Here is a 25,140-nt window from a genome sequence, read left to right on the forward strand (position 1 = left end):
CTCCTTTCCTCCGAGTTTCCAAAACGTACATCACACATTGTAAAGTTACTTTTTTATAACGTGGAACATTCACAATTTAAACATTTAACCTGACCGCAGCACAATTCTGTGCTACCTTTCTATTACGACTTTGCGTTTTCAAACACTTTTCCTGTTGCTCTCTTTCACAATCTCAAGATCCTTAAAGTCCTCTTAAGGAAACACAAGGGTAAAAATTCAGTGAAATATACCTCCGCCTAGTGGTTGATTTCTTTCATTACAGTTTATTTCTGTGTTTAGGGGATGTTGATGTCCTCAGTGAGATTACAGGTCAGATTACTAGGTTCCTCTCTTTGACTCCCATTCCTGTAGAAATACAAAAGTGAGGATGTTTATTAATAAGGTGGAAATAAAACTCAATGTTTCAAAGAGTTAAGTAAATGAAGATGAAACACACATGAATAAGCTACACAAAATACATACACGGCACCAAATTAAACAAGTAGTTATACTGGGGTTGTGCTACAGTGAAATGTGTCTACAAATAAATATAAAGGTCATAACATTTGTTTGAATGAGTAGAGAAATAAATATCTAGATTTGTGTCACAACCTTTAAAGTAATTACAGCATTAGTCATTAATTTTAACTGAATAGCCATGCCTAAATTTGGCTTCAACTCAGACTTTTACACTCATTCACAAAACCCAAACAAGCAAGTCTATTAATGTCTATGAACAATTATATCATGGCAGCCTACAAAAAATAATTAGACTGGCTTCTTTGTTTCCATGTAGGTGCCAAGTAAAAGTCGATAAAAACTGCAAACACTGGTCAAAATCTGACAAACCTCATATTGACCCATAATTTAACTGTGTTTATTTTCCCAAGTCAAGTGTTAGTGACATTAACTCCTCAGCAAAATGTTTATTAACATTATAAATTAAGTGAGAAGAAGGATCATTTTCCCATTGATTTCCATTCAAACAGAGTTATTTTTCAACCAGTGCAGTTGCCCCCTTGTGGTTAACTTTTACTTATGTTGTACTTGCTGGGCTGGGCTGAATGTTATTATAGAATATACCTTTAAAATACACTCATAAACAGTTGCTTCGCTGTAAATGTCAACACTGAACTGTGAAAACCCAGAGCTCACACTGAACCTCCTCTGGAGTCTGACAGAGAAATGTGGAGGAATGAGGAGGAAACAGTAAGATATGCGTCACCTTTGCTTTCTGCATGACAGTTCCAGAGGAAGCATAAACAGATGGAGGCCTCCTACGCATTTCAGATGCACAATTCACCGGTAATGTCTCACTGTACTGATTCTTTTTGCCGGTGGCCTACATACACACACATAAAAATATAAAAAAATAGGAAAGATGTTAACAGAACATTGTGTATATTATTTGCCTGTTCACAAATCTTTCTACAGAAATCCAGAAAACACACCTTAACTGGTGGTTTAGTCTCGACTGGTGCACCCAGTGCTCCACCTGCCTGACTCTTCTTGAGGTTTTCCTTGACCTGAGTCAGCCGCAGCTCCAGGTCCACCCTCTCTGCCTCCTTAGCTCTACAGACTTCCTCCAGATGGCACAAACGCTTGTTCAAGGAGCTCTTTCTCTTATCTGCTCCATAGAAACACACGCACACACACAACAAAATTAGACTAATTAGGATACAGCACAGTTTGTGTATTAGTGCCATCTTCAGATGGTAATGAACCTTCAAAATGCAGGATCAAAACTGTTATAACTTTTGAACCAAATTTGCTATGATAGATTATAATTCCGCCCTGAAGACGTCTATAAAAAAATAATGAAATTAGAAAACAGCTCCCTCTGGCGATGACAGAAAACACCATATTTCACAGTTTTGTATGCTGCCCTGACAAGGATTAAAGTGTCCCCCTAAAACTTTGTATGCAAGACAAGAGAAGTGAAGATGTCTGCAAACCATGACCTTCCAACAGGAAGTTGGTCTTCTGAAAAAGGAAGTGTGCTGTAACTTTGCCGTACATTGATCTGCATGAAAAGTTCAAATGTAAGAAACCCACCCTGAACATGTCCGAGAAGATAATCTTCACCCAACAGGAAGTCAGCATTGAAAACATATGTAAAAAATAATAATAATAATAATTGTTACATTTTGTGATTTAACAATGATTTGAAAAGTCTAAAAAAATACTGGAAAGTGCTTCCTTCGTGCCTCAGTGATCTCTTTAAAGTTACCCCAGAAGTCCATTCAACCTTTACTATCACATACGACTAAGACACAACTGAGAAAGTTAGACTTGAGAAAGGATCAGAGCAAGAAAAAAAGAACAGAGAAACAGACTATCACATTCTTAATCCAGAAATAATATCGTGTGATTGAAAGCTCTCTGAAATGGGGTGCATTGGATGGAAGTACTTTTAGTTCTGGAAGTACTTTTAGTTTTACTTTACATTTAATAACAATACGATTTTATTCAGCCCTGCAGAGACACTGTCCTCTCATATCTAATAACAGAGACGCATCCTTAATGCAGACTAAACCTAAGCCCTATCTACACTGGTTGGTTTGAAAAACAAGACATAAATCAAATCATTTCTGGACAGACCAGGAATCGCAGCATCTGGTCACCATTTGGAATCATATCTCCTCACCAGAGGCCGTCTTCAGCCCTTCCTTCAGTTCTCTCTTCTCCTGTCGAACAGTCACCAGTGCATTCCGTATCCCATCTCTCGCCCTCTCCAGCTCTTCTTTCTCTTTAAGGTAACGTTTGGCATCCTCCTCTGCTCGTGTTTTCCCATACCTTCCGTACTGGTTGCCGTCTGAGTGGGAGCAAAGGTAAGAGGTCAGATGTGCAAAGGTTATGGGAAGAAGACTGAACATTTGACAGTGATCTGTCTGCATGTCCTTTCACGGTCATGCTCTTTACACTAGCTGGGGAGAGGACACCAACAGTTTGACCTTTTTTATGAGGTTTTTGAGAGGATAGAGATATGATTAGAGCAAGATTGATAAAGAGCATTATAAAGTTTACACAACCTTTTTCTAAGAAACATGATGCAGCCAGTGCAACCTGCACTGGTCGACCTCTAGATATGAAATACATATATACAAGATGAACACAGACACACACTCCTCTCTTTGCAGGAGGCAAGACAGCGCAGATCCAATGTGAGTGTCTTATAAATCTCAGGTTACGTCCTGAAGTTCTCAACCCTGGAGAGTCTTTGATGTGTCAAGACGTCACAGGGAAGACCTGTGAGACAGCACTGCGAAGAGAACTGAGCCGGCCGTCCATACCAATATCACGTTCCTAAACCCTGGACACTCATCTCCTTTGCTTGCATGTCAGAGTCCAGCTGCCACAGGAGGATGTGGGGAAAAAAAGGAGGAAAGGGAAAAGATTTTTGATGGAAATTGAGAGGTTGATTAAGAGGAGAGGAAAAAGGGGGGGGAATTTTCAGCCAGATGAGAGCTCCGATTTTTATGACTTGTGGGTGAACTGGTACTGCGCTGGAATGACGAGCTACAATGAAACTCTTGAATCTGAAACTCATATGTGACATACTGTAAAAAGGAGCCATCTGTCGAATTATTCACTTCCCTCTCGGGACGTCAGGCTGCTGTCACGGTTATTTTTTATTCATATACTTTATTTTTTATTTTGCGAGAGTGACAGATGGAAAAGCAGGGAGGGGTGAAAAACCGAAAATTCACAGGCATGAAGCATCTAAAGAGACTTGGTTGAACTGTGTTTACATCTCAGCTGCCTGGTTGGTGGTGAGTTTTTGATGTGAATAATTCATTTTAATTTCTATTGTGTACTTCTAATGCTCGTCGTTCGTCACAATATGTCACTTACATTTATTTTATACATAAAATGACATTAAATTGTGCATGTACATGAAACAAATGAAATGTTATACGAAGAACGATAAGGTTTGAAATGAAAATAATTGCATCTGCAAACTCAAGACACTTATGACATCCCTGGGCCCTTTCAGTGCATTTGTTACTAAATGTAAATACTGTAGAGTATCTATCCCACAGGGGTGACAAACATCTCTATTTAGTTCATAAAAACATTGGTGCCTTAAAACCTACCTGCATATCTAAACTCTAAATGTATAATATGTTTCTAATATCAGTGAAATACTTACACTAGCAGCATGAGAGTAAGAAGCCCTATAGCCATTGTAATAGTTGCCTCTTAAAAAGTCTAACAATGTAGTTCATGGGGCCTTGCTCAGGTCAGACCACTGGTATTACAGAAATGTTACTGAAAACCAACCAGTCACACTTACTTGAGCCACTTCGTTTGAGGGATACCAGTGGTTTAGTTTTGTCAGAGTCGCTGCTTGAGAAACTTGAGCGGCGCTTCCCTTGATTCCCAGACTGCTGCCTGCGGTTCTCCCCTGACTGGGTGGAGCAAAGGGGGTGGGGTGTGGGTGGTAGGTTGGGGGTGGTAGGTCATGACAGATGTGGGAAGGATGAGCAGAGGGGAGGAAAAGAGCAATAAATGGACCTTTAGATTTATTGGTTTTCGACCGTTGAGGTGTGTATGTTTGTGGCTGAAGGTGGAAAGGAGTGCAATTTTAAGTGCATGTCAGTGGGGTTAAGAAAGAGGTTTACAGGCTGTGAAAGTGCCCTGACCTCTTTCTTTCCTCTCTCCAGTCTTGACTGCTTTTCTCCGCTCCCTTGCCCACACAGTACTTTTTCTCTGGCCAACAAAAAGCCGACATTGACAAGCGTGTAACAGAGAACTATCTGTACGTTCGAGTGACTGATATGGGGAGTCATATTCCACTGGGGACAGTGTCCCCCAGCAGCTGCACATACACAGACACACAGGATCCAGTCTTGTCATATTATAGTGAGACATTACACATTTTTACTGAACGATGTGAATTTGTGTGCATCCAAGCACATTTCCCACCTGCATTTCCTCATTAGGGACTTCGTCATATGTTCTGCAGTCTGTAGAGGCACTGCTGGAGGAGGTGGCCCATCTGCGATCAGAGAGAGAGAGAAAGGAAAGCATCACTGCTCTGGTCGGTGGCCTTACACTGACCTCGACCAAATATCCCAACTCACTCACAGGAAGGAATTGCGCGCAGCGTTGCGGATGTTAGCAATGGTTTCCACATCAACGTAGTCGTAATGCAGGGATTCTGGGTCTGTCGCAGAGCCCGTTTCTGCCAAGAGGACACCCAGCCACCGTCCCAGTTCTTCAGAGCTGCTTGCCTAGTGGGGGACAGGACAACTCAGTCAGTCGGGACAAATGTTGAACACTGTGAAGGCTGTAGGACAAGCTGCAAACACATCATTTTTAGCACACACTTAACTACTCACACCTTCAGTAGAGACAACAACATTCATCTTAGAGTCATGTTTGTGGGCACTACATTTTTTGGTGATGTTCTTTTTCTGCCTCTGTTTGGTCTTCGAGAACAGAAATGATGTGACATTATCTGGATGCCACGTCCGTCATCTGAAAACATGCTCTGTCAAGAGAAACAAAGCTGACTGAGGGAGCTTTTATGTGTACACAGCAGCAGCGCAGGGGTGGGTAAGGAAAATAAGCATTAAGCTTTTTTCTTTAATTGTAGACTTCATTTCTGAAACATTCCGTGGACACTTCTTTGTGTTTTCATGGAGTCATACTCCAACCTGTTTGCTGCTGTCTCGCATCACGAGCACTGTAGTGGTCGTTTGTTTACAAAACAAAATCAAATCCAAATCCAAACTAAATTAAAAATAACTATTGCACTTTGGGTTTCAATTGTAAAAGTAAACAAACAAAAAATAGTAAAATAATCTTGCTCGCTCTGGTAAAAAGAAACATAGACCCACCCTGGTCCAGGGACCACAGATACTTAAAAGTACAGTTGAAACATTGTCTTTTAACTTTGCTTTTGGTTTCCTGACTAACTCACGAGCAAAATATCCGACCCGGTCCGTGTACTAAAGTATAATCCGTTTTTTTTTGACAATACGAAAAAACGAAAACAGGGAAACGGCGCCCCTTTTTCCTTCAACCAAAAAAGGAAAAAACGGAAACCGTGCTCTGTTTTTCCTTTTTCCGTTTCAATAGAACGGCGGACATACCGGAAGCGGAAGTGAAGTGTAAAAACTTTAAAATAAAAGCGTGCTAATTTATTTTCATACAGATTATATACTATATATATGTATATATTATATACATTCTCTTTATACACCGTAATGTAGTACATGTATTTTTTTGAAAAGTGAAACTATAACAGCTGGTTGTTTGGGAGTAGGCTATAATTATTATTTTAGCTGAGTGTGTGAATACATACTTATTGTCAAAAAACTTTTACCCTGCCTAAATAAAGAGCATCTAACTTAACCAGCAGAGGTCGCCATCACCCACAGTCAGGACTGACACGGCTTCAAATTCCAATAATAGTATTAATAATCATTTGAAAATTAAAACTTGTGATTAAATTATGATGACTTCAGTGTCGATGTTTAGCCACAAGGTGGTGCCCGCATCCACCCAGGGATTTATTAAGTTTGATTTGGAATACACATATGCTGAGAAATAGATCTATAGTATGTAAAGTGGCTCATGACAGGTCACCTGGAATACAAAGCAAACTTACCTGTCTCAAATGCACATCTCTGGAAGTCTTGTATTGTCGGCAAAACACAGTAATGTAATAATATATATCTTCTTTAAATGCATAATTATTGAATGTTTTTATTATTTAATTTAGGTTTTTCTTATTCATGCTCAAGTCCAGTTGTGTTCCTTCTGTTATTAACTCTTCCATTTAGTAATATTGTGTTGTGAGCAGTTTGGTTTTTCTTAGTCAAAACAGTGAAGTCATTTTCATTTGACAAATTAAGTCATTTGACTTTTTAGACAGAAGTCAAGTGGAAAAGGTCCCCTTGTGTCAAGGGGAGAGGGCACCCAACAATCTTCTTTGCTGCTTTGATTACACCCTGAAGCCTCTTCCTGTTGGTCTCAGGTCCCATAACATACTGTGATGCAGAATGCCAACAGGCTCTCAACACATGATGAGGAGATTGAGGAGACCATAGGAATCCTGAAAGACACTGTCCAGATTTTTACCGGTTGCTTCTTACAACTCAATAAACTACCCTCAGAACAAGTATGGCGGAAAACTCGAGTGTCTTTAAGAGGTTTTATTCTACACACAACTTAATACACTACTTAATAGGTTGTAAACCGACAAAACATACGGGTTCTGATGATCAGTTACAGATGATGACACAAATAAAGGATTAGCTATACAAGAAGTGCTTTGGTCAACAAAGCTTTGATGACAACTGACAATCACGCTTTGATTTCGCACTGCACATACTCAATAACTGCTAGAAAGTTCTACACCTCCCACTTGGCTTCCTGATTCTTGAACCTAAGTAAGCCACAGCAACTAATTCAAACAGTTATAATGATTACAATTTATCCATTAATGATAATAATTAAGATTTAAGCAGATGTAACATTTACCTAAAGTACAAAAGTTACATCCTTGAATAGGAACGCACAACACATTACTACACACAGCATGCATAATTAAAGATTTGTTCCATAAACAACATAAATATTGATTACATGTTAATTAATGTCCTCATGGTATCCTTTACCACCGACTGGTGGAGGGGGGGTCTTGATCCTTAACCGAAACACTCCACCAATTGGTGGAGGGGGGGTCTTGATCCTTAACCGAAACACACCACCTGGTGGGAACTATTTATTTCTGCTCCTCCACTGGTAGTAGGACTACCAGCCGCCTGACATCCCTATGGAGGATGGTGAAGGGACAGTTAACTCCCTGCCCTCTCTTGCAATGCCAGCCAGAGACTGGACAACTTTGGCAGGTTCTCACTTTCACGTCTCATACCACGCCTTTCACATCGGGACATACCCTCAATGCATTCTGGTCGGCCAACCACACAAAGTCTCCAACTGCAATATTTCTAGCAGGTGTGTGCGACTTCTGTGGGACGAAAAGGCATGGGCCCGCCAGCTGGCTCCACCTTTTCCAGAACTTGTCGACTTCTATTTGAATCGCTCTCAGTCTTTTACGACAGGGTAGGTTGGATACTCAAATCCTTGAGTGTCCCCGCTAGGCCCAGCACAACCTAGCAGGAGTGTGTTGGGAGTGATAACTCCTACCAACTCATCTCGTACCTGGGCTCTAGCACTGATAGGTCTCTCATTATACAGATTGGCTGCTAGGTAGAGGAGGGTCTGGAACTTCAGTGCTGTCAGGTTGCCCTCCTCACCAACGTTACTCAGTGCCATTTTGAGTACACGGACTGCTGCTTCAGCTGCTCCGTTCCTGTGTGGAGAGTCTGCTGGGTGAAACACCCAAGTCCAATCAGTCGCTGTGGCTGCTGCCTTTGCCTGGATCTGCTCCTTATCGATATTATTTAGAAACTTTCCTTTAGCATCAGCCTGGCGCCTACAAAGTTAGTCCCTTGATCTGACCAAAGCTTCCTTGGGTGGCCTCTGAGAGCCGTGAAGTGCTGGTACGTCTTCAAGAACCCTTCTGTTGACAAGTCTTCTACAATGTCAGCGTGTATTGCTTTTGATGCCATACAGCTGAACACTACACCCCACACTTTCATCTTCATTCCCCGTTTAACAGTGTCTCTGACAGTGAAAGGGCCGAAGAGGTCAAGGGTTGTTAACTCAAACGGCTGGTTCCGTGTGGTCGATAATTCTCCCACTTCGATCGAGTATTCGGTCGAGTTTTTTACTTTCAGCTTCCTGCCATGCCCACGGTACCATTTTGTCTCTACTGAGTGCCTCTGATCAAAAGTCAACTTAAACTCTGTTATGAGAGCGTCGATGGATGCGGGCGCCACCTTGTGGCTAAACATCGACACTGAAGTCATCATAACTTAATCACAATTTTCAAATGATTATTAATACTATTATTGGAATGTGAAGCCATGTCTGTCTTGACTGCGGGTGATGGCGACCTCTGCTGGTGACATTAGATGCTCTTTATTTCCGCAGGGTAAACGTTTTCTACAATATCCATTCACACACTCCCAAACAACCAGCTGTTATAGTTTCACTTTTCACAAAAATAAATGTACTACATTAAAGTGTATAAAGAGAATGGTATATAATCTGTATGAAAATAAATTAGCATGCTTTTATTTTGAAATTTTTACACTTCACTTCCGCTTCTGGTGTGTCCGCCGTTCTTTTGAGAATTAAGAAACTAAAAACTAAAAAAGGAACTTGCAAAAAAAAAAATTTGGGCCGATATTTTGTTTTGTTTTTTCCGTATTTTGGTTGAATACGAAAAAAGGAAAGTTCTTTAGCTTGCTGCTTTTTTATTCCATGTGCTGCTGATCTTACAGTGGGTTCATCAGAGCCTCAAAAACAGCTACCTCATGCTGCTGACAATAAGCATAAAACCAGAACGATTGGCAGCAACACCATTGAAGCTGCAAGATAATAAAATGCTTCATAAAGCTGAAGGAAAAACTGCGTTTGAGTGGTAACCTTGTTGGGCTGCACTTTTCACACCTCACAGTTCTTTGACATATAAAAACTGTTCACGAGTGAAGCTTCAAGAACAAAACAATGACAATATTGTACCTCCAGTGCAGCCACCTCTGTGCTGCTGCGCACGATGCGGAACGCGAATGGGTGTTTGGGTCCAAGCCCTGGCAACACCTCACAGGTCTGCAGAGGAAGTGAAGGCAGTGATGTCCGAGTGTCTCCCTTGTCATGGTAGAAGAGCAGAAACCCTCTGCACACACAACACCACTGCTCTCGCCACACCTGGTTCACCAGCACTGACAGGTAGCCTGTGTTGTGAGGAAGGAAATAAAATTATGCCTCTGCCAACCTGGAGATCTAGAGAGTGACATGAGGTGTGAGTCTGACCTTGTCGTGGGTTGCTGAAGGATGTCCGGGGATCACCTGGCCGTGGGGGCTTCTTCTTGGAAAAGCTGATGATGCGGGTGATTTTACGGCCTGCAGCCAAAGCCCCTCGTTTGACCTTACCTAAACCAAATGAAAGAATTCCATAATTGGTTTTATTAATCTTTGGATAGTGAAGGAAATGAAGCTGTGGACTAGATAAAAGCAAAATCAAAGCAATATCTTAAAGGTGAAGTAAGTAGTTTATAGTGCCATCTAGAGGAGAGGCTGAAATATACAACAAAGAACTGCTCCCCTACTCACCCCCTCCCTTCCCTGAGCGCTACAGTATCCTCAGCCGGTCAATTGTCGTCCTCGTTGTCTTTCTCCGTGTCAGCAGATGAGGTTCGTGAGGCGAGGGAGAGGGCGAGCTACCGCGGCCGTAGCAGACGAAGCGGAGAGAGAGGAGGCGGGACTTCCGCTACAAGTAAAGAGACGCTTGATTTGTTCTCTCGCGTTTGTCCTTACAGGCTCCGGTAGAAACATGGCGTCTCGCTGCTATGAAAACCATTGTATTATCTTAGTTTAGGCCCATATTATGGATTACTGACGTCATTGTTGCGCAACATTTTATTTTATTTTACGATCTTTTGTCAATAGCCGGCCGGTGCGCACACGCGATCGTTCGCTATCGTTAACCTCTCAATAAGCCGTGGTGTGTGGTAACTGTCAGCTGAATATGTCCGTGGTTGTGGTATTTGTATGAGTTTCATCTTATAACGAACTGACAACCTAATAACTTGACTGAATAAAATAATAAATAAATAATCGTGACGTAAATGTGTTCTTCTTCTTCTTTTTTGGAGTTGACAGACTGGACACAGCTTTCTCGTTATTCTGCCCCCCGCAGTCTGAAGACGTATCTGCATTTAAGGGGTGTCCCATTTCTAAGTGACAAAATAACCCTTAACACTTGGTTTTGAGGGCCAGTTAAGATAAGGGTTGAGCTTGAGGGTTAAGATTGAGGGTTAAGATAGGAATTGGAATTGGCCCTTAGTCAGACTGACATACCTAGTTAATTAATACATAAATACTACACAGTGTCCCTTTAACTCAGTGTACACATACGAGCATTTCTGCACCTACTTCTCTTGGTCTTCATAAGTGGATGCTCTGTTTTCATAAATAGCTTAGTTGTCTTAATGAGTGCTGAACTTTGGTGTGACCCTACGCTGAATCCATCTTCCTGACATGTAAACAGCCACGTTAACGTGAAAGTTGTAATTACAACATGGAAAGTCAGATGTTTCGGAATGCTTTCATATATCCAACTTGGCACCGAATAATAGCAAAAGACAAACCCAAATGAATATGGATTCCTTATGTGAGCCAATGTTTTTTCTGCGATGTAATTAAAGCCAGATTGTTAAATACAGTCAATTATTCCTAACACTCTCACAACCGACTCTGAAATCATACTCTTGAGTTTGCGCTGCGCGTACAAGCATGTTGTGTCAATTAACCACCTCTTCCACCCACCCTCACAACTTAAATGTAGCAGTATAGATATAAGGTCATGTACAGACTAGGGCCCAAATTTAGGCTGCACAAAGGCTGCAATTTCATTGTTTAAAGCTCTAAGTGCGTAACGTCTGTCTCCCCACCAGCTCCCTCTAAACGACATGTGTCTGGTGACCCCACCCCTCCACAACCCAGTTGCAATAGCCTTCATCCTGTCACACTGCTGAATGTCCACTTTTTTAACAGTAAGATCAAACTCAAAAGTTACACGTTACAGCTTTAAAACAGAACTGCGTTGATGCAAACACTATGCTGATCAAGTCTTTCAGCTTCACACAACTCGCTCCGTCACTACGTTTATATGCGCAGTTTAATCGAGCTGCGGCTGTATTTGTTGACCGTGTACGTTTGACTCCGCCTCCACTGTATATCTCTATTAGCTAGTGCGTGATGACTCAGTTTCCTGTTGACCTTTATGTCACCGAAAAGCAAACAGCGAATGATGTTTCATACCTGTTGTACGTGTACATGAGTGAGACTTCTCCACAGCTTTTGCTCTAACCAAAGCCATTGTGTTGTTTGTTCTTTTCTGGCAAAAGTACTGCAGTTTATAAATAATTTCCGTCTAGAGTTAAAGACCGGGGAGGAAATTCTGATGCATGCGCAGAACACCAAGTCAGACTCCAGTCTGTTTAAGTGTTTACATGCAGGAGTAACTGGACTATGAATCAAATTAACTAGGTATGTTAGTCTGACTAAGTCTAATTTGATTCTACACTCACTAACATGTTTACATGACACTATTGTCAAACTATTGTCTTATCTCGACTAAAATCAGACTCTTAAAGGGACACTTCGTAGTATTTATGGGTTTATATAACCCAAAATCCACTCTTTTATACATATTATGTGCTCCTGCATTGACTAGTCGCTGTATAATAGTTTTTGTTTCATTTTTTCGTAGTGTTTGAAAAAGTCATGTAAAATAACATGGTCGCAAGCCTAGTTGCATAGCCACTGTTAGCAGCGAGACGCCATGTTTCTACCGGAGCCTGTAAGGACAAAAGCGAGAGAACAAATCAAGCGTCGCTTTACTTGTAGCGGAAGTCCCGCCTCCACTCTCTCCGCTTCGTCTGCTACGGCCGCGGTAGCTCGCCCTCTCCCTCGCCTCACAAACCTCATCTGCTGACACGGAGAAAGACAACGAGGACGACATTTGACCGGCTGAGGATACCGTAGCGCTCAGGGAAGGGAGGGGGTGAGCAGAGGAGCAAGCCTCTGTAAACCCAAATCCACAAAAGTCTTCTAACTATGTAATTTAGGGTCTTATGTACATAATATGTAATATGTAAAAATATTAGAAATCAGTTTTCATCCAAATACGAAATATTTGTCTTTTTAACTGTTGAAATCTGGGTTTCAATTGGGCGGAGTTATGACGTGAGAAATCATCCACTTCAGTGACGGTTAACAAAACCGTTCTGCTCCTGCTCTATCTGCCTCTTGAGTCTGAGTCATCTCCCCCTATAGCCTATTGCGATTACAATCTATATCTATACATATGTATGTATATCTATATCTTATCATTCACCATTACGTCAGTTTGTGCAGTCCCTTTTAATTTTCCGCCTCCGTCAGATAACTACCGCTCTCTCTCTCGGAGGAGGAAACTGGTCATTCAGCTCAAAAGAAACTGGTCATTCAGCAGTTTTATGGGCTAAATGCCTGTATGCACACAAACACTCCACACATTATTTACAAAAAAAAAATCTAAAAAAGTTATGCATATAAGCTTTAATTGTATTTTTGATGGTCATGTGTTCTATGCCAAATTAAATACAACTACAGTACATTTTGTAAAAAAATCTGTCACGCCAATAATAAAACAATTCACCTCATATTAAGAGTCATGAGCCAGCTGCTAATGAGCCTCATGCAATTTAGGGGAACAATTGAGGGGAAATGCTGAAAAGCTGTTTTGTGTGTGTAATAGATCTTGTGTATTGATTAGAGATGATCAATACCACGTTTTCTCGTCCAATATGAGTCCACAACCTTGAGTATCTGCCAATAGTGGCATCAGACTGATACAACTGTATAACACATATTCTGCTTCATTTAAGAAGAAATAAACAGCCCAGATTTGACAAACTCTGGTGAGCATTTATGTGAAATTTAGGGGTTTTGGATCATATCGGATTTCAGATTTTTCTATTTCTGATATCTGATCCAGTGTTTCTGACCAGAACAGACACCCTACTAATGAGTCTCCGTCTCACCGTTCTCCCTGCAGTTGTCTCCAGCCGACACACCCACACTGTCAGAGTCTGATGTGTTCCTCTCTGCAGATAACCTCTGAGGAAGAAGCACAGATTTTTGATTACAGCAGCGGCGTCCAGAACAATCTGTCCGCTCACTCAGAGACTGAGTGCTGAGCCCAAAAAACAACAAGCTGTCATTCGATTCCACCTGCTGTGTCGTCATCATCACCACACACACACATGACAAACATCCTCTGCCTTTTCTGCTTCCAAATTTATGGCAGCGCTCTCTCCTCACTCTGTGTTTATGTCAGTTTGACAGATAGAGAAAGTTAAAAGAGCATCTGCGTGTTCACACACTGACTCACTCCCACCCCTATCATTTCTCTATTTACAACCAATTGCAATTCATACCTTCTCTTTGTTCTGGAGGCCAAATACAGGCTATCTCTGTGTATTGCTGTATATTGTTACAAGCCAAACAATGTGTAATAGAATTGATGCTGACAACACAATTGCACCCTGCTACTGACTTGTCCTCACCTTGACTGTGAAGCTGAATTATTGTTTTGAGGATTAAAATGACAGGATGTGAATACAAACTTCCTCTCCTCTGCACTTACCTTGTCAAGTTCAGTTTTTCTTGGACTGATGGGAGACATGGATTCCTCAGGGCCTGCACTCTGACCACACACCTCTCTGACAACCTGAGGGGAAACGTTCTTGTTAACATGTGTCAATCTGGATTATACAGTAAATTCCTTTTGAGTTATTTTCTCTTTTTGCACAAACACACTTCCAGAGATTGTCAGCATGACTATCAGCATAATGGCAGACACATGTACGTGCATATGTGCAGGATGCAGCTTACCCTCAGCCATCTGTGGGCCTGCTCCTTACTTTGCACCGCCAGCACCAGTGCGTCGCCATTAAGCAAAGTGAAGCGGAGCTCATGGTGCTTCCTCTTGCTGTCTTTGGGTGCATACACCACAGTGCACTGGGGCAGCAGCAGGTCCACATAGGGACATGTGTCCTTGGAACTCTTATAGCACTGCACAGAAAAGAGGACATACATGTATTTATAGGATACAGAAGGCTCAAGGAGAAGGATGATGAGGCTAGGCACATTCTCTTTTTTATATGAGGAAGCACCTTTTAAAGATGGCATTTCACTACACACCATATACACTTATACATACACTATGCACTTTCACTATATAGTCATGATGTTTTTTTTGTAATTTAATGAATCAGATGATTATTACTTACCTATGTCATTTTACACATTTCTTGCTCTCAGAAATGGCAAATGTGGCTAACTCAATAAAAACTTTTTATTTTCCATCACAAAGTTTCTTATACAAAGTTGTTTAGTTTATATATTATTAATTAATTCATTCATTCATTCATTTATTCATCGACTGCTTTAACCTCCACATGAGGTTTGCTGGTGCCAATCTCAGCTGACATAGGGACAGGTTGCCAGTCCATCCTAGGGCCACATATAGACAAACAACCATCCACTTTCACACTATTTACATTTAAAATAAATAATTACACAGCAGTGCACAGAATGCAGATTTGCAAGATAAAATGCAATGGTGTGCATCATTTGGTATTGTTTTTAAACTGTTATTCTAATCAGAAAAAAGGATTCAGCATCAAATACAAAGATTGGCATCAGCCATAGAATATCTGATGACCTCCATGTAACACCTAATACTTGAAAAGAGAATAGATAAAGCAGCAATTTCCAAGAGATATACTGCATGTTTGATACCTTAATCATAACCTCATGTTATACATGTGTTATTTAATACATGTTTAAAAATTCAAAATTTATTTGACAAGCCCCTAAAAAAATCTCCTGTGTAGCATGAGGGGTTCCTGACCCAGTCTCTGGGAATGACTGCTCCAAAAAGACATGTCATTTATCACTTCACCCCACGGAGTGGGAGTGAAGTATTGTTTTTAGTGGCGCTGTGTCTGTTTGTTTGTACTTCTACAAACTTGCACTTGCCAATATGACCAACAAAGGCAACCAGAGGCTTGTTGCATGAATCAGGTGAAGTCTGCCATCTCTTAAGGCCACAGTATACTTCTCCTACTGCATAATGTGTTATCCGACTACGTAACCACGGAGACCCCTCGAGCCTTCATAGTTCTCCGTCGTGGTGCCAGATACGCACTGCAATTTGCCGCCCGTTCAGTAGGGGTCGCTACGCAAGGTTGTTGTGCTTCTTGTTACAGTGAGCAATGGCGTCCAAGAGAGAAAGACCGTCTCACATGAGATAAATATTTTCTTTGTCCCGGAACGCAGTTGTAAGATCATTTGAGGCGAGAAATGGGCCATTTAGAGTCTAAACATGTGGTTTGTGTATTAAGATATGACATATTTATAGTTTGGCAGCGACGTTGTCATTGGTGATCAGCTACTGCCTCTGTGGACCCTCGGTGCGCACAGTGGCCGGCACAGAGCAGCGTTACCTTGGCCTGTTCTGAGGATCAATCGCAGCCCTTGTCGTCTCCGTTGTCCTTTGACGGAATGACGGACACTTAAAAAAAATTTCATGCAGCCGGAGACGACGCAGACTCTCCGACAGCCTCTCCAGCGACATAGAGGGGTCTCCGTAACCTACGTAGAGCACTTTACGCAGAAGTATGCATTGGGCTTTATTGCCTTGTTTATATAGCACATCATACACATTCGATGTGCTTTACAGAAAGAAAAGAGGCAAAAGAACCTCAGAACACGTGAAAATAATTCTTAATCTTAATAATTCTGGAAACTTCAAAATAAATACAAATTATAGCAAAGAGAGACTCTAAAATGTCTAAAAATATTAAAGACGTATGCGACTGTACACTTTACCTGTAGTCTGTTCTCTCGTATGACTGTGAGCTGTTTGGCCCACTGTCCGAAACGTTTCTTGCGCAGCAGGAAGGCACAGATGCGACAGTCTCTGGCAGGAGTCATGGAGTTCTCGTCTGAGGGCCACTGATGAGTGAGTCGGACGCCTGGGCTCCTTTCCTCCTCGTCCTCCTCATATGACTCGTATGAACTGCTCAGCGCGTCAGAATCATTGTCTTGGGGAGGAGTGACAGAGAAAATGAAGATATTCCTGCCAAAAAGGCAGTTTTAATTCTGTAGTTATACTGTGATCATAACTCACAAGAGTTTTTACGGTGTGAATTTATGCAGGTAGTGGGGTAGTTATTTTCAGCGTCTTCATACCCATCTTCTATGGAGTTAGGAGGGCTGGACCTGACTGGAAATGGAAAAAACAGATCTTGAATGAATGTTTCATCATGAGTTTAATTCCAACTATCAATCAATCATTCAAAGTGTTTTAAAAGGATAAAACCAAACCCTTCCTCCCACTGCACCCACCCATCGCCCATCCCTACCAACATAAAAAATCAAAATATGTAACAAATGTAACAGGAGGAACATAAATGAGGGGGATATACTGATGGAGTGAAATGGACTAAAATATAATTGCAATTATACAAAACAAAAGTTCAATTAAGCAATAAATGCTGTTGCATAGACCGAATTCAGTTTCAAGTGGATGTAACTGTGGAAGAAATAAAACATTTCAAACAATAAAATTAAGTAAAAGGCAAGTTAAAAGCAGGATTAATAAAAATGGTCTTAAACAAGCTTTTTATATATGCATTCATTGTCCAACGCTTTATCCTCCACATGAGGCATGTGGGGCCAATCGCAGGCATCACAGGGCAAAAAGCGGCTCATATCCTGGACAGAGTATCCGGAGAAAACCCACACCCACATGGGGAGAACATGCAAACTCCATACAGCAAACCGCAAACCCAAATCTTTCTGATGGAAGGCAACAGTGCTAGCCAATACTAATGCTGTGAGACACTAGCTTTTTATTACGGGGTTTTTCATGGTGAGACGATGCTCACCTCGAGTGATGATGTACTCCGGCATCGTTCCAGGACTGAGAGGTACAGCCTCCTCATAATACTCCTCAGGAGGAGGCGTTGTGGGCAGAGGGGGAGGAGAGTCAGCTGAGCGTGGGGCTGGGGAGTCTGTCGAGTTCTGCCAAAGGAAACATAAACATAAACATGAATCTCATCTCTCAATTTCCCTCACAACCATTACAGATTTCCTTTCTTCATCCAGGAAACTACATCATCAAAGAGAGTAAAGACCAACTCATACTGTACTGCAGCCCAGTCTCTGGGTGGATCCCTACAAGTCAACTCTTCCAAAAAGTCTTCAGAGTGATGAGCGTATGTACATGGGAAACCCCCCCACTCTTTACTTTTTCTCCATATGACATTTTAAAGGATAACAAGTTCCTTACAAAAGCCAAAAACAGATGGATACGCAACAACACACATCCCACACACACACTCACACAAATCATATTCCCAGGGTTTACAGCCAATATTTCACATGGAACTGATATTTATGGAAGGAAAAAGTTTGGAATGCAACGGCATGTTTTTGGCAACTTGCCTGTTTTAAAGTGTCGGTTTGGGTTTTCGTGTCTTCTTTAATATCATCTTCAACATCCTTCAGGTCTCCCAGCTCACAGTCTATAAATAATAAGAATGCACATGAATGCACCTTATTAAACGGCGATGACGTGCGTGTTTTACAGCATTGACCTGGAAGGCAAACTCACCAAAGGTCTCAAAGAGGGACTCGACAAAGCTGGTGCCATTTCTGTAAACTGCTGAGTTCATGTAGATGTAGTCTCTCCCTGGCACTGAAAGAGAGAATGAGAAAAACATGAACAAAAAAAGCATGAAAGGCAAGAAAAGAGCAGTAAATCAAACACATTCTCAACACTCTCAGTTTCTAGAGTTGGTGAAAATGGTTTATAATCTAAATGATTCTCCATCCATGCAGTAACAGCACATATTTCAGTATACACATCGCTTGTTGATTTTTTTATTGAGTTTTTTGGCAGCATGGAAATGTTGTACTTGCATATGTAAAGAAAAGTTTAAAGTGAGTTGTCTTTAAACTTGAAGTTTGTGGGTTTGATTCCTAGTCTGCATGCCGATGTGTCCTTGGGCAAGACACATAACTCCACCTTGATCCTGACAGCTCTACCAGCAGTGTGTGAATGAGTATGAAAGATGAGTGAATGGGTGTGAATGTCAAAACTGTAGTGTAAAGCAGTTTTGAGTGGTCGTCAAGACTAGAAAAGTGCTATATGCAAACCATTTACCATTCAGTAGGGGATGTGCATTTCAAGTAAAAACGCAATTCAAGAGCTCCAGCCAAACCTACGAGACTTTAAATTGCATTTCTATATCAGACATAGTTAAGAAAACAAACAGCAAAGTCCAGCGCATGTAAGCTTGTAAAAGTAATGAAGGGTTAACACTACGTTGAGCTTAGAGGGAGTGGCTACGAGATACATTCAACAGACCTTGTAAAGTTCATCACTTCTGAAAAACACATGCAGTCCAATAACTAAATGCTTGCTACCACAGATAAATGATCAGCGTTTTTATAATCAAATGAGTGATCAATTATTAATTCCCATTCATTTGAGGGTGCAATGCATTGTTGAATTTAATTGTTGACCACATTTATAGACCAGTGAAGATGCACTGCAGTAAAACAAATGCAGACGATGCCATCATTCACAAACATTAACATTGTGAAAACAAAATTGGCTGAATATGCATTTCAAAAATAAACTGAATACCATTTGTCAGTTGATTTAATCTGGAAAAACATACAGAATGAAACACAACATATGTACAATGACCTGCACAAAAATCTTCCTCCTCTCACTGACCTGATGGCTGGATCTGCTGCAGGAGGTTCCACACAGACATCTTCTTCTCCTGGGTGGAGCAGCTGAGGTTCTCCTGGTCCAACATCTTCAGCAGAGCTCCCAGCTCGTTCACCAGCACCTCCATAGCTGGACATGGCAGGGGGCAAAGGTCAGGGGGGCACAAGTTCAGTGTATCAGCAGAGAGGGCAAAGGTTATGCTGACAAGTCTAAACAAACCCCAGGAGGATGTCAAAGAGACCATTCTGCTTTGTCCCCCTTTCATTTTCTGTCACTTGGCTTCACAGTTTGTCAATATCAATCTGCCACCTTATCAAAGTCTGCCTCCACTCCTCTGCTGTCAGTCACTCCACAGACTAAACAATGACAGACCAGTGGAGTGACAGGAAACATGTTTGCTAATTGCTCATTAACACAGAAGAAAAGTGGAAACAAAGTCGCCAAAACAAGAATTTTAACACAGCAGAACATCCTGTAAAAACTGAAACAGCAGCAGCTCGAACATGTTGCTGGCTCAAAGACAGATGGGCACAAACCCAATGTGTTTGTGCGTGTGTGCGTGTGCGTGTGTGTGTGTGTGTGTGTGTGGCACTTTTCGTCACAACTTGTGTCCTTTTACAACTTTAGCTGTATCAAAACATGCAGCTCTCCAGTTTACACTTGAACCATGTTGGTCATGAGCTGCAACTAATTATAATTATAACTAACTAACTATTTTCATCATTTTTAATTTTTCTTTTTTTCTTTGCACTTCAGCCCAGTTTCATGAAAACATTTGCATTGTGTGCTCGACAGTGCACCCCAGCAAACACTACATTGGATCCCAGAGTAGATTAGAGTAGGTATTAAGGGAGAATCCATCCATTTACCTTACTTACTGGTTCTTTATTTATCTTGAAAGATTACAACACAAATTGCCTCAGTTGACTCGATTTTGCCTGAACACTTCTTGTGAGTCGTTTCCTTTCACCTTGCAACATGACAGGTCAATAAAATGGCAGAAAAATGGCAGAAAAATATTCCCTACCCCTCAAACCATTGTGTTAATATGAGAAGCGATGAACGCAGTTTGACATTGGAACCACTGAGCCATGCATCTGCCTGGAGTCAGCCATGGGACACTCACTCAGTCAGAAAACTCTTTTGTTTGGTGGGCAATCATATGGAAGCAGGAGCCTGCCTTGCACTACAGAAACTACACAACAGTGCATGCACATGTACAAACACACAAGTACAAACACACAAACATCTAAAACATACTGGAACTATGTGTTGTGTATTTAGTGAGGTGTGTCACCCTGTGAATGTTTATGGAGTATATTAATAGACAGAACTTACTCAGACACAGTGTTCTTGTATATGTCAAGATGTATCTTGGTGTGTGTCTGTGATGGGATGCGTGTGTTTCCGACTGCTCCCACTCCTTGAAAATAGACATACTTTCCTGAGGTGGGTCTTCCTATGGGCTTACACATGTACCCGAGTAAAAATACAGACAACATTAGGTGTGTGTGTGTTTTCCTGGGCCAGTTTAACAAGAGCAGTTTCCATCAATTGTGATGAAAATATGGAAGCAGCCCAATAAGAGAGAATGAGAAAAAATTAATGCAAGGACATGGAATGTTTCCTCATTAACACAATTCACTCAGCAGAAATTAGGAAGTGGGGTCAAGGAAAGGAAAGGCAACTCGTGAGAGAGGAAAGTCTTGGCTTGGCCAGGTCAGTGCCGTCTCTCTGCCAGAGGTTTCAGCTGTTGGGATTCTGGCTCGAGTGAACCACTGGGCTTCCCCTAATCTAGTGGAGGAACCTCAGCCACAGCATGACTCATATACAGCAAAGAAAGATTTACTCCAGTCAGCACATACTGCACAGAAATCAAAGTGGTGCTCTCAAGGAGTCTGTGTGAATTCAGGAAAAAACACTTTACTTCACTTGTTCCAAGAAGCTGATTATCCATTTTTAATCACTGTGTAGTATTTGGCATGTGAGTGAGGCACATAAGACCTCCCTTAGGTTACCAGTCAGGCCTATAATCCACACTGCACTTCTCACATGGGTTCACACACATCTAAAACAGCACATGATCCTTTAGATCGGTGCTGCAACTCATACAGTACGTTATGCGTGCATGTGTGTGTGCGTGCACGTGTGAGGTCTTTAAAAGGCCGATAAAACAGATTTTGAGCCCAGCACCTGAGGGAAATTACACACATGCATATGATGATGATAATGAAACATAAAAGCAGGTTGGATCAGGTTTAATCAAAGGCATACCGAGGTGAAATTGAAACATTCACAGCTACAAGGAGGGAAAAACCTGACTTTAATCTAAGCTATGATTACATGGGGTCTTTTAAACCTTGGCAAAAACATTATGAGGGCATATCACACACACACACACACACACACACACACACACACACACACACACACACACACACAGAGAGAGACAGGTTCACACTGCTACACGGATTGACTTCAGTTTATTTGTATAACCTGAAAAATACATTATCCCTGATCTTAACCTTAACCAGCCAATGCATAAACCTAACCTTAACCTAAGCACAGGTTAACTCTAAGGCCCTTTACATAACCAGTAGATCAGAAATAAGGGACAGCTTCTGGTCTCTATGACGACCACTGGTCAAATGCACATCTGTCTCAGTGAAGACAGATCATAGACATAATGCATTCCCTAGCCCCTTACCCCAACTCACTGCCTAACCCTTCCATAAATCTAATTCTAAATCTAACCCTAAAACCCGGTCTTAATCCAAAAAAAGCCCTTTAAAGTTGTGGGGCCGATATAAACTGTCCTCACAAAGATATAAATACACACAGAACAAAAATCAGATACCAAAAAAGACGAGTATGGGAAGATATGAAACTACTAACAAAGCACTGGACTCATCCAAACATTTACCTCGTCACACCTCCCTGACAATAGCTGTTAAACCCAATAAATATTCCTCACCCTGTTAATAGTGCAAGCCTCTGTAAAGTGCATGTGTACACACACACACACATAGAGAGAGAGTGTAGTTTGTTTGTTACTCAGAACTTTTCAAAGCTCTAGCAGAGGGAGGGAAAGAAAAGGGGGAGCTGTGGGCGGATAAGTAATGTCAGCAAGTTGCACACCTGTGCTAACATGTCCAACAAACCCTGATATAAAGAAAATAACGTGACCTCAATAGGGTGAGCAGATATGACTGTCTTCATACAAGCTTATTGCTTATCTTGCTGTACACCCCACACACCCCCACGCAACACTAACACACACACACACCCTGCACACAAACATTGCTCCATGTGTGTCGAAAGTGACAAAATTCAGTCTTTCTGGAGCAACTCTGTTTCACAATATTGTTGCAGGCAGACATTCCAGCCAACCACACATGCATTTGCAAACCAACAAAAAAGTCTTTAGAGGATTAAAAAAAAGTCACAGTGCTGCATCACTCAGTCTGTGTGGCAAACATTTGGTTTCTCAACCTCTTAACAATGCAGATTTTACTGCCTTTTCCTAATCAGGATTGAAAGCTGAAGTAAACATTACCTAAAGTCTCAGTCTCAACTTTACACCTCCACACCCTGTATGTCTTCACACTGTTCAGAAACAGTAAATCTACATATCTTTATCAATCCGGGCACGTTTCTCATTTTAACAAGCCATTCAGCATTCTGTACTTGTTTTTATTTTATTAATTTATCAGTTTCATTGACAGAGACAGGGCACAGTTTCTCATCTCTTGTCCCTGATGAGGAAGCAGAGAAAAGCACCCCTACATAAAAACCAGCCTAATAAAAATACTTAAACCGAATCAAACATATTCACAGCAAAAGTAAAACAACATTTTCACAATGTTAAAACACAGCATCAACAACAATGGCGTGTCACAACATTAGAACACATGCGCTATACAAACTTTTCACACTTACCCTCAACAGTAGTGGATGACAGTCCCACCATATTCCACAAAACAAAAACTCATTCATACACGAGCAGGTAGTGTGTGAGATATTCCACAGTCTGTGTGTGTCTGTTTCCTGTATAGTCTTTTGTATCAGAGGCAGGCAAGCTGCCTACTGCTGCCTTTACCTCTCTTCCTCCCTCTGATCTGTTATCTCCCTCCACTCCCCCCTCCCACACCCTGTCTGCCCTCCTCTCTTTTCTTTTGTTGAGGGGTAGAGAGGAGGTGGTGGTGCCGGTGCCTTGTGTGTGTGTTTGTGTGTGTGTGTGTGTGTGTGTGTGTGTTCGTAACCCCCCCCCCCCCCCCCCCCACCCACGCTGTAATCCCAGGGATCGTATAGCACCTGGGAAAGCCTTGCTGTGTAAACACACACATGGACTAATAGCTAACTCACATTCTTTATTCTTGCACATTCTTTACCTCAGTGTATTTTATGTTTAACTAGCCGCTCACAGACAGAGTTTGCCATCCAGAGGATACAAATAAACCCACTGATACATTACATAGGGGTGATAGAAAATAAAATAATGTGCTACATGGTGTGATGCTAAATTGATTCTTTAAATCTCTATTCTTAACAGTCAGTACGTTTACATGGACAGTTTACTTGAACTCAGGCCGTAGTCCAACTAAGACAGGCAACCGGACAATTTGTCAAGTCTGAGTAAAAATGCGGAGGAGAAAATCATTTTATAGTACGCCTGTCTCCGCATCCATAGGTGATGCTGTATATCTAAATAACTGTGAGATGGCTCATGCTATAGTTCTGTATATTTCGTACGTGCTGTACATGTTAATTGTGAAAAGTCCAAAAGTGGGTCTTCTCTGTCACTCTTGCCGATGCCATGATGTTTGTTATGTTCCGGCAACAGTACTGCAGTTCATAGGTCATGTCCTTCTACTTCCGGGTCAAAGACAGTAGAGAAAATGTTGGTGCATGGGCAGAACGCCAAGTCCAACTCCAGTCCAACTAGGCATATACATGCAGGAGTAATCAGACTAGGAATCACATTATCCAACTAAGACTAGCTCGATTGTAGTTGGACTAACGTGTTTACATGACATTAAGAAAACTTAAGAATTATTGTCTTTCACGGACTAAAATCGGACATTTAACATGCGTGTAAATGCACAGACTGGTTTCAGCTTTGTTAGTGCCAAATCCAATGAGTACTGTAGTGTATTAACGAGATGGAGACTGACTTGCTGTAACTTGTTTACTTCGCCATATTGCTTCACTGAACAATGTCAATGTCCGTAGAACTACTACAGTCCTTACCGGCTAACTGTTCAACCTGAGGGTCAGTTAACACGGTGTCAGTCTCAGCCATGGCCCGAGCTCTCAGCTGGTCTCCACAGCGTCTGTGCACTGTGTCCCGAGGTCAAAGAGAATCCCGCTCTTTGACCTCATAAGACACAGGGCCAGTGTGTGTCACCACCAACCCTGGAATCCACTTAGGGTCTCCTCCCACAGTGCTACGCAGGTACACAGCATCATCCACGCTAAACGATCAGTCTGCGGCACTGCGATCATGTCTTTCTGTTGGTACTGTTTTTTGTGCACCGTCTTTGTGCAGGGCTTCAGAAAATCCGGCCTTGTACGGACGTGTCTGTGTAAAAACAGATCAGCTGGAGACTGTCCTGTCGTTCAGTTTCATGTTCTTCTTTTGCTGTCGCTGACCTTTAATCTCGTATTTCTTCAGCCCTTGCCTTTGCACGACATGCCTTTGTAATGTGTCCAACCTT

General features: G+C 41.6%; 1 protein-coding gene across 1 annotated transcript; it reads right to left on the reverse strand.

Annotated features, from left to right (window-relative positions):
• Positions 1-277: 277 nt before the first annotated feature.
• afap1l1a (actin filament associated protein 1-like 1a) lies at positions 278-23,393 on the reverse strand (the record flags this gene model as incomplete). The annotated part of the gene is made up of 19 exons (XM_083891262.1): positions 278-345; positions 1,205-1,321; positions 1,431-1,606; positions 2,627-2,794; positions 4,277-4,391; positions 4,909-4,981; positions 5,071-5,216; positions 9,586-9,797; positions 9,877-9,996; positions 13,653-13,728; positions 14,258-14,341; positions 14,506-14,685; positions 16,507-16,721; positions 16,808-16,903; positions 17,568-17,703; positions 18,127-18,206; positions 18,296-18,379; positions 19,427-19,552; positions 23,363-23,393. 19 exons carry the CDS (start codon positions 23,391-23,393, stop codon positions 319-321), a joined length of 2,262 nt encoding a protein of 753 aa, XP_083747388.1. The 3' UTR covers positions 278-318.
• Between the last annotated feature and the right edge of the window lie 1,747 nt (positions 23,394-25,140).

The sequence above is a fragment of the Microchirus variegatus genome (genome assembly GCF_963457635.1).
Source record: "Microchirus variegatus genome assembly, chromosome: 6".
In the NCBI taxonomy this organism is placed as follows: domain Eukaryota; kingdom Metazoa; phylum Chordata; class Actinopteri; order Pleuronectiformes; family Soleidae; genus Microchirus; species Microchirus variegatus.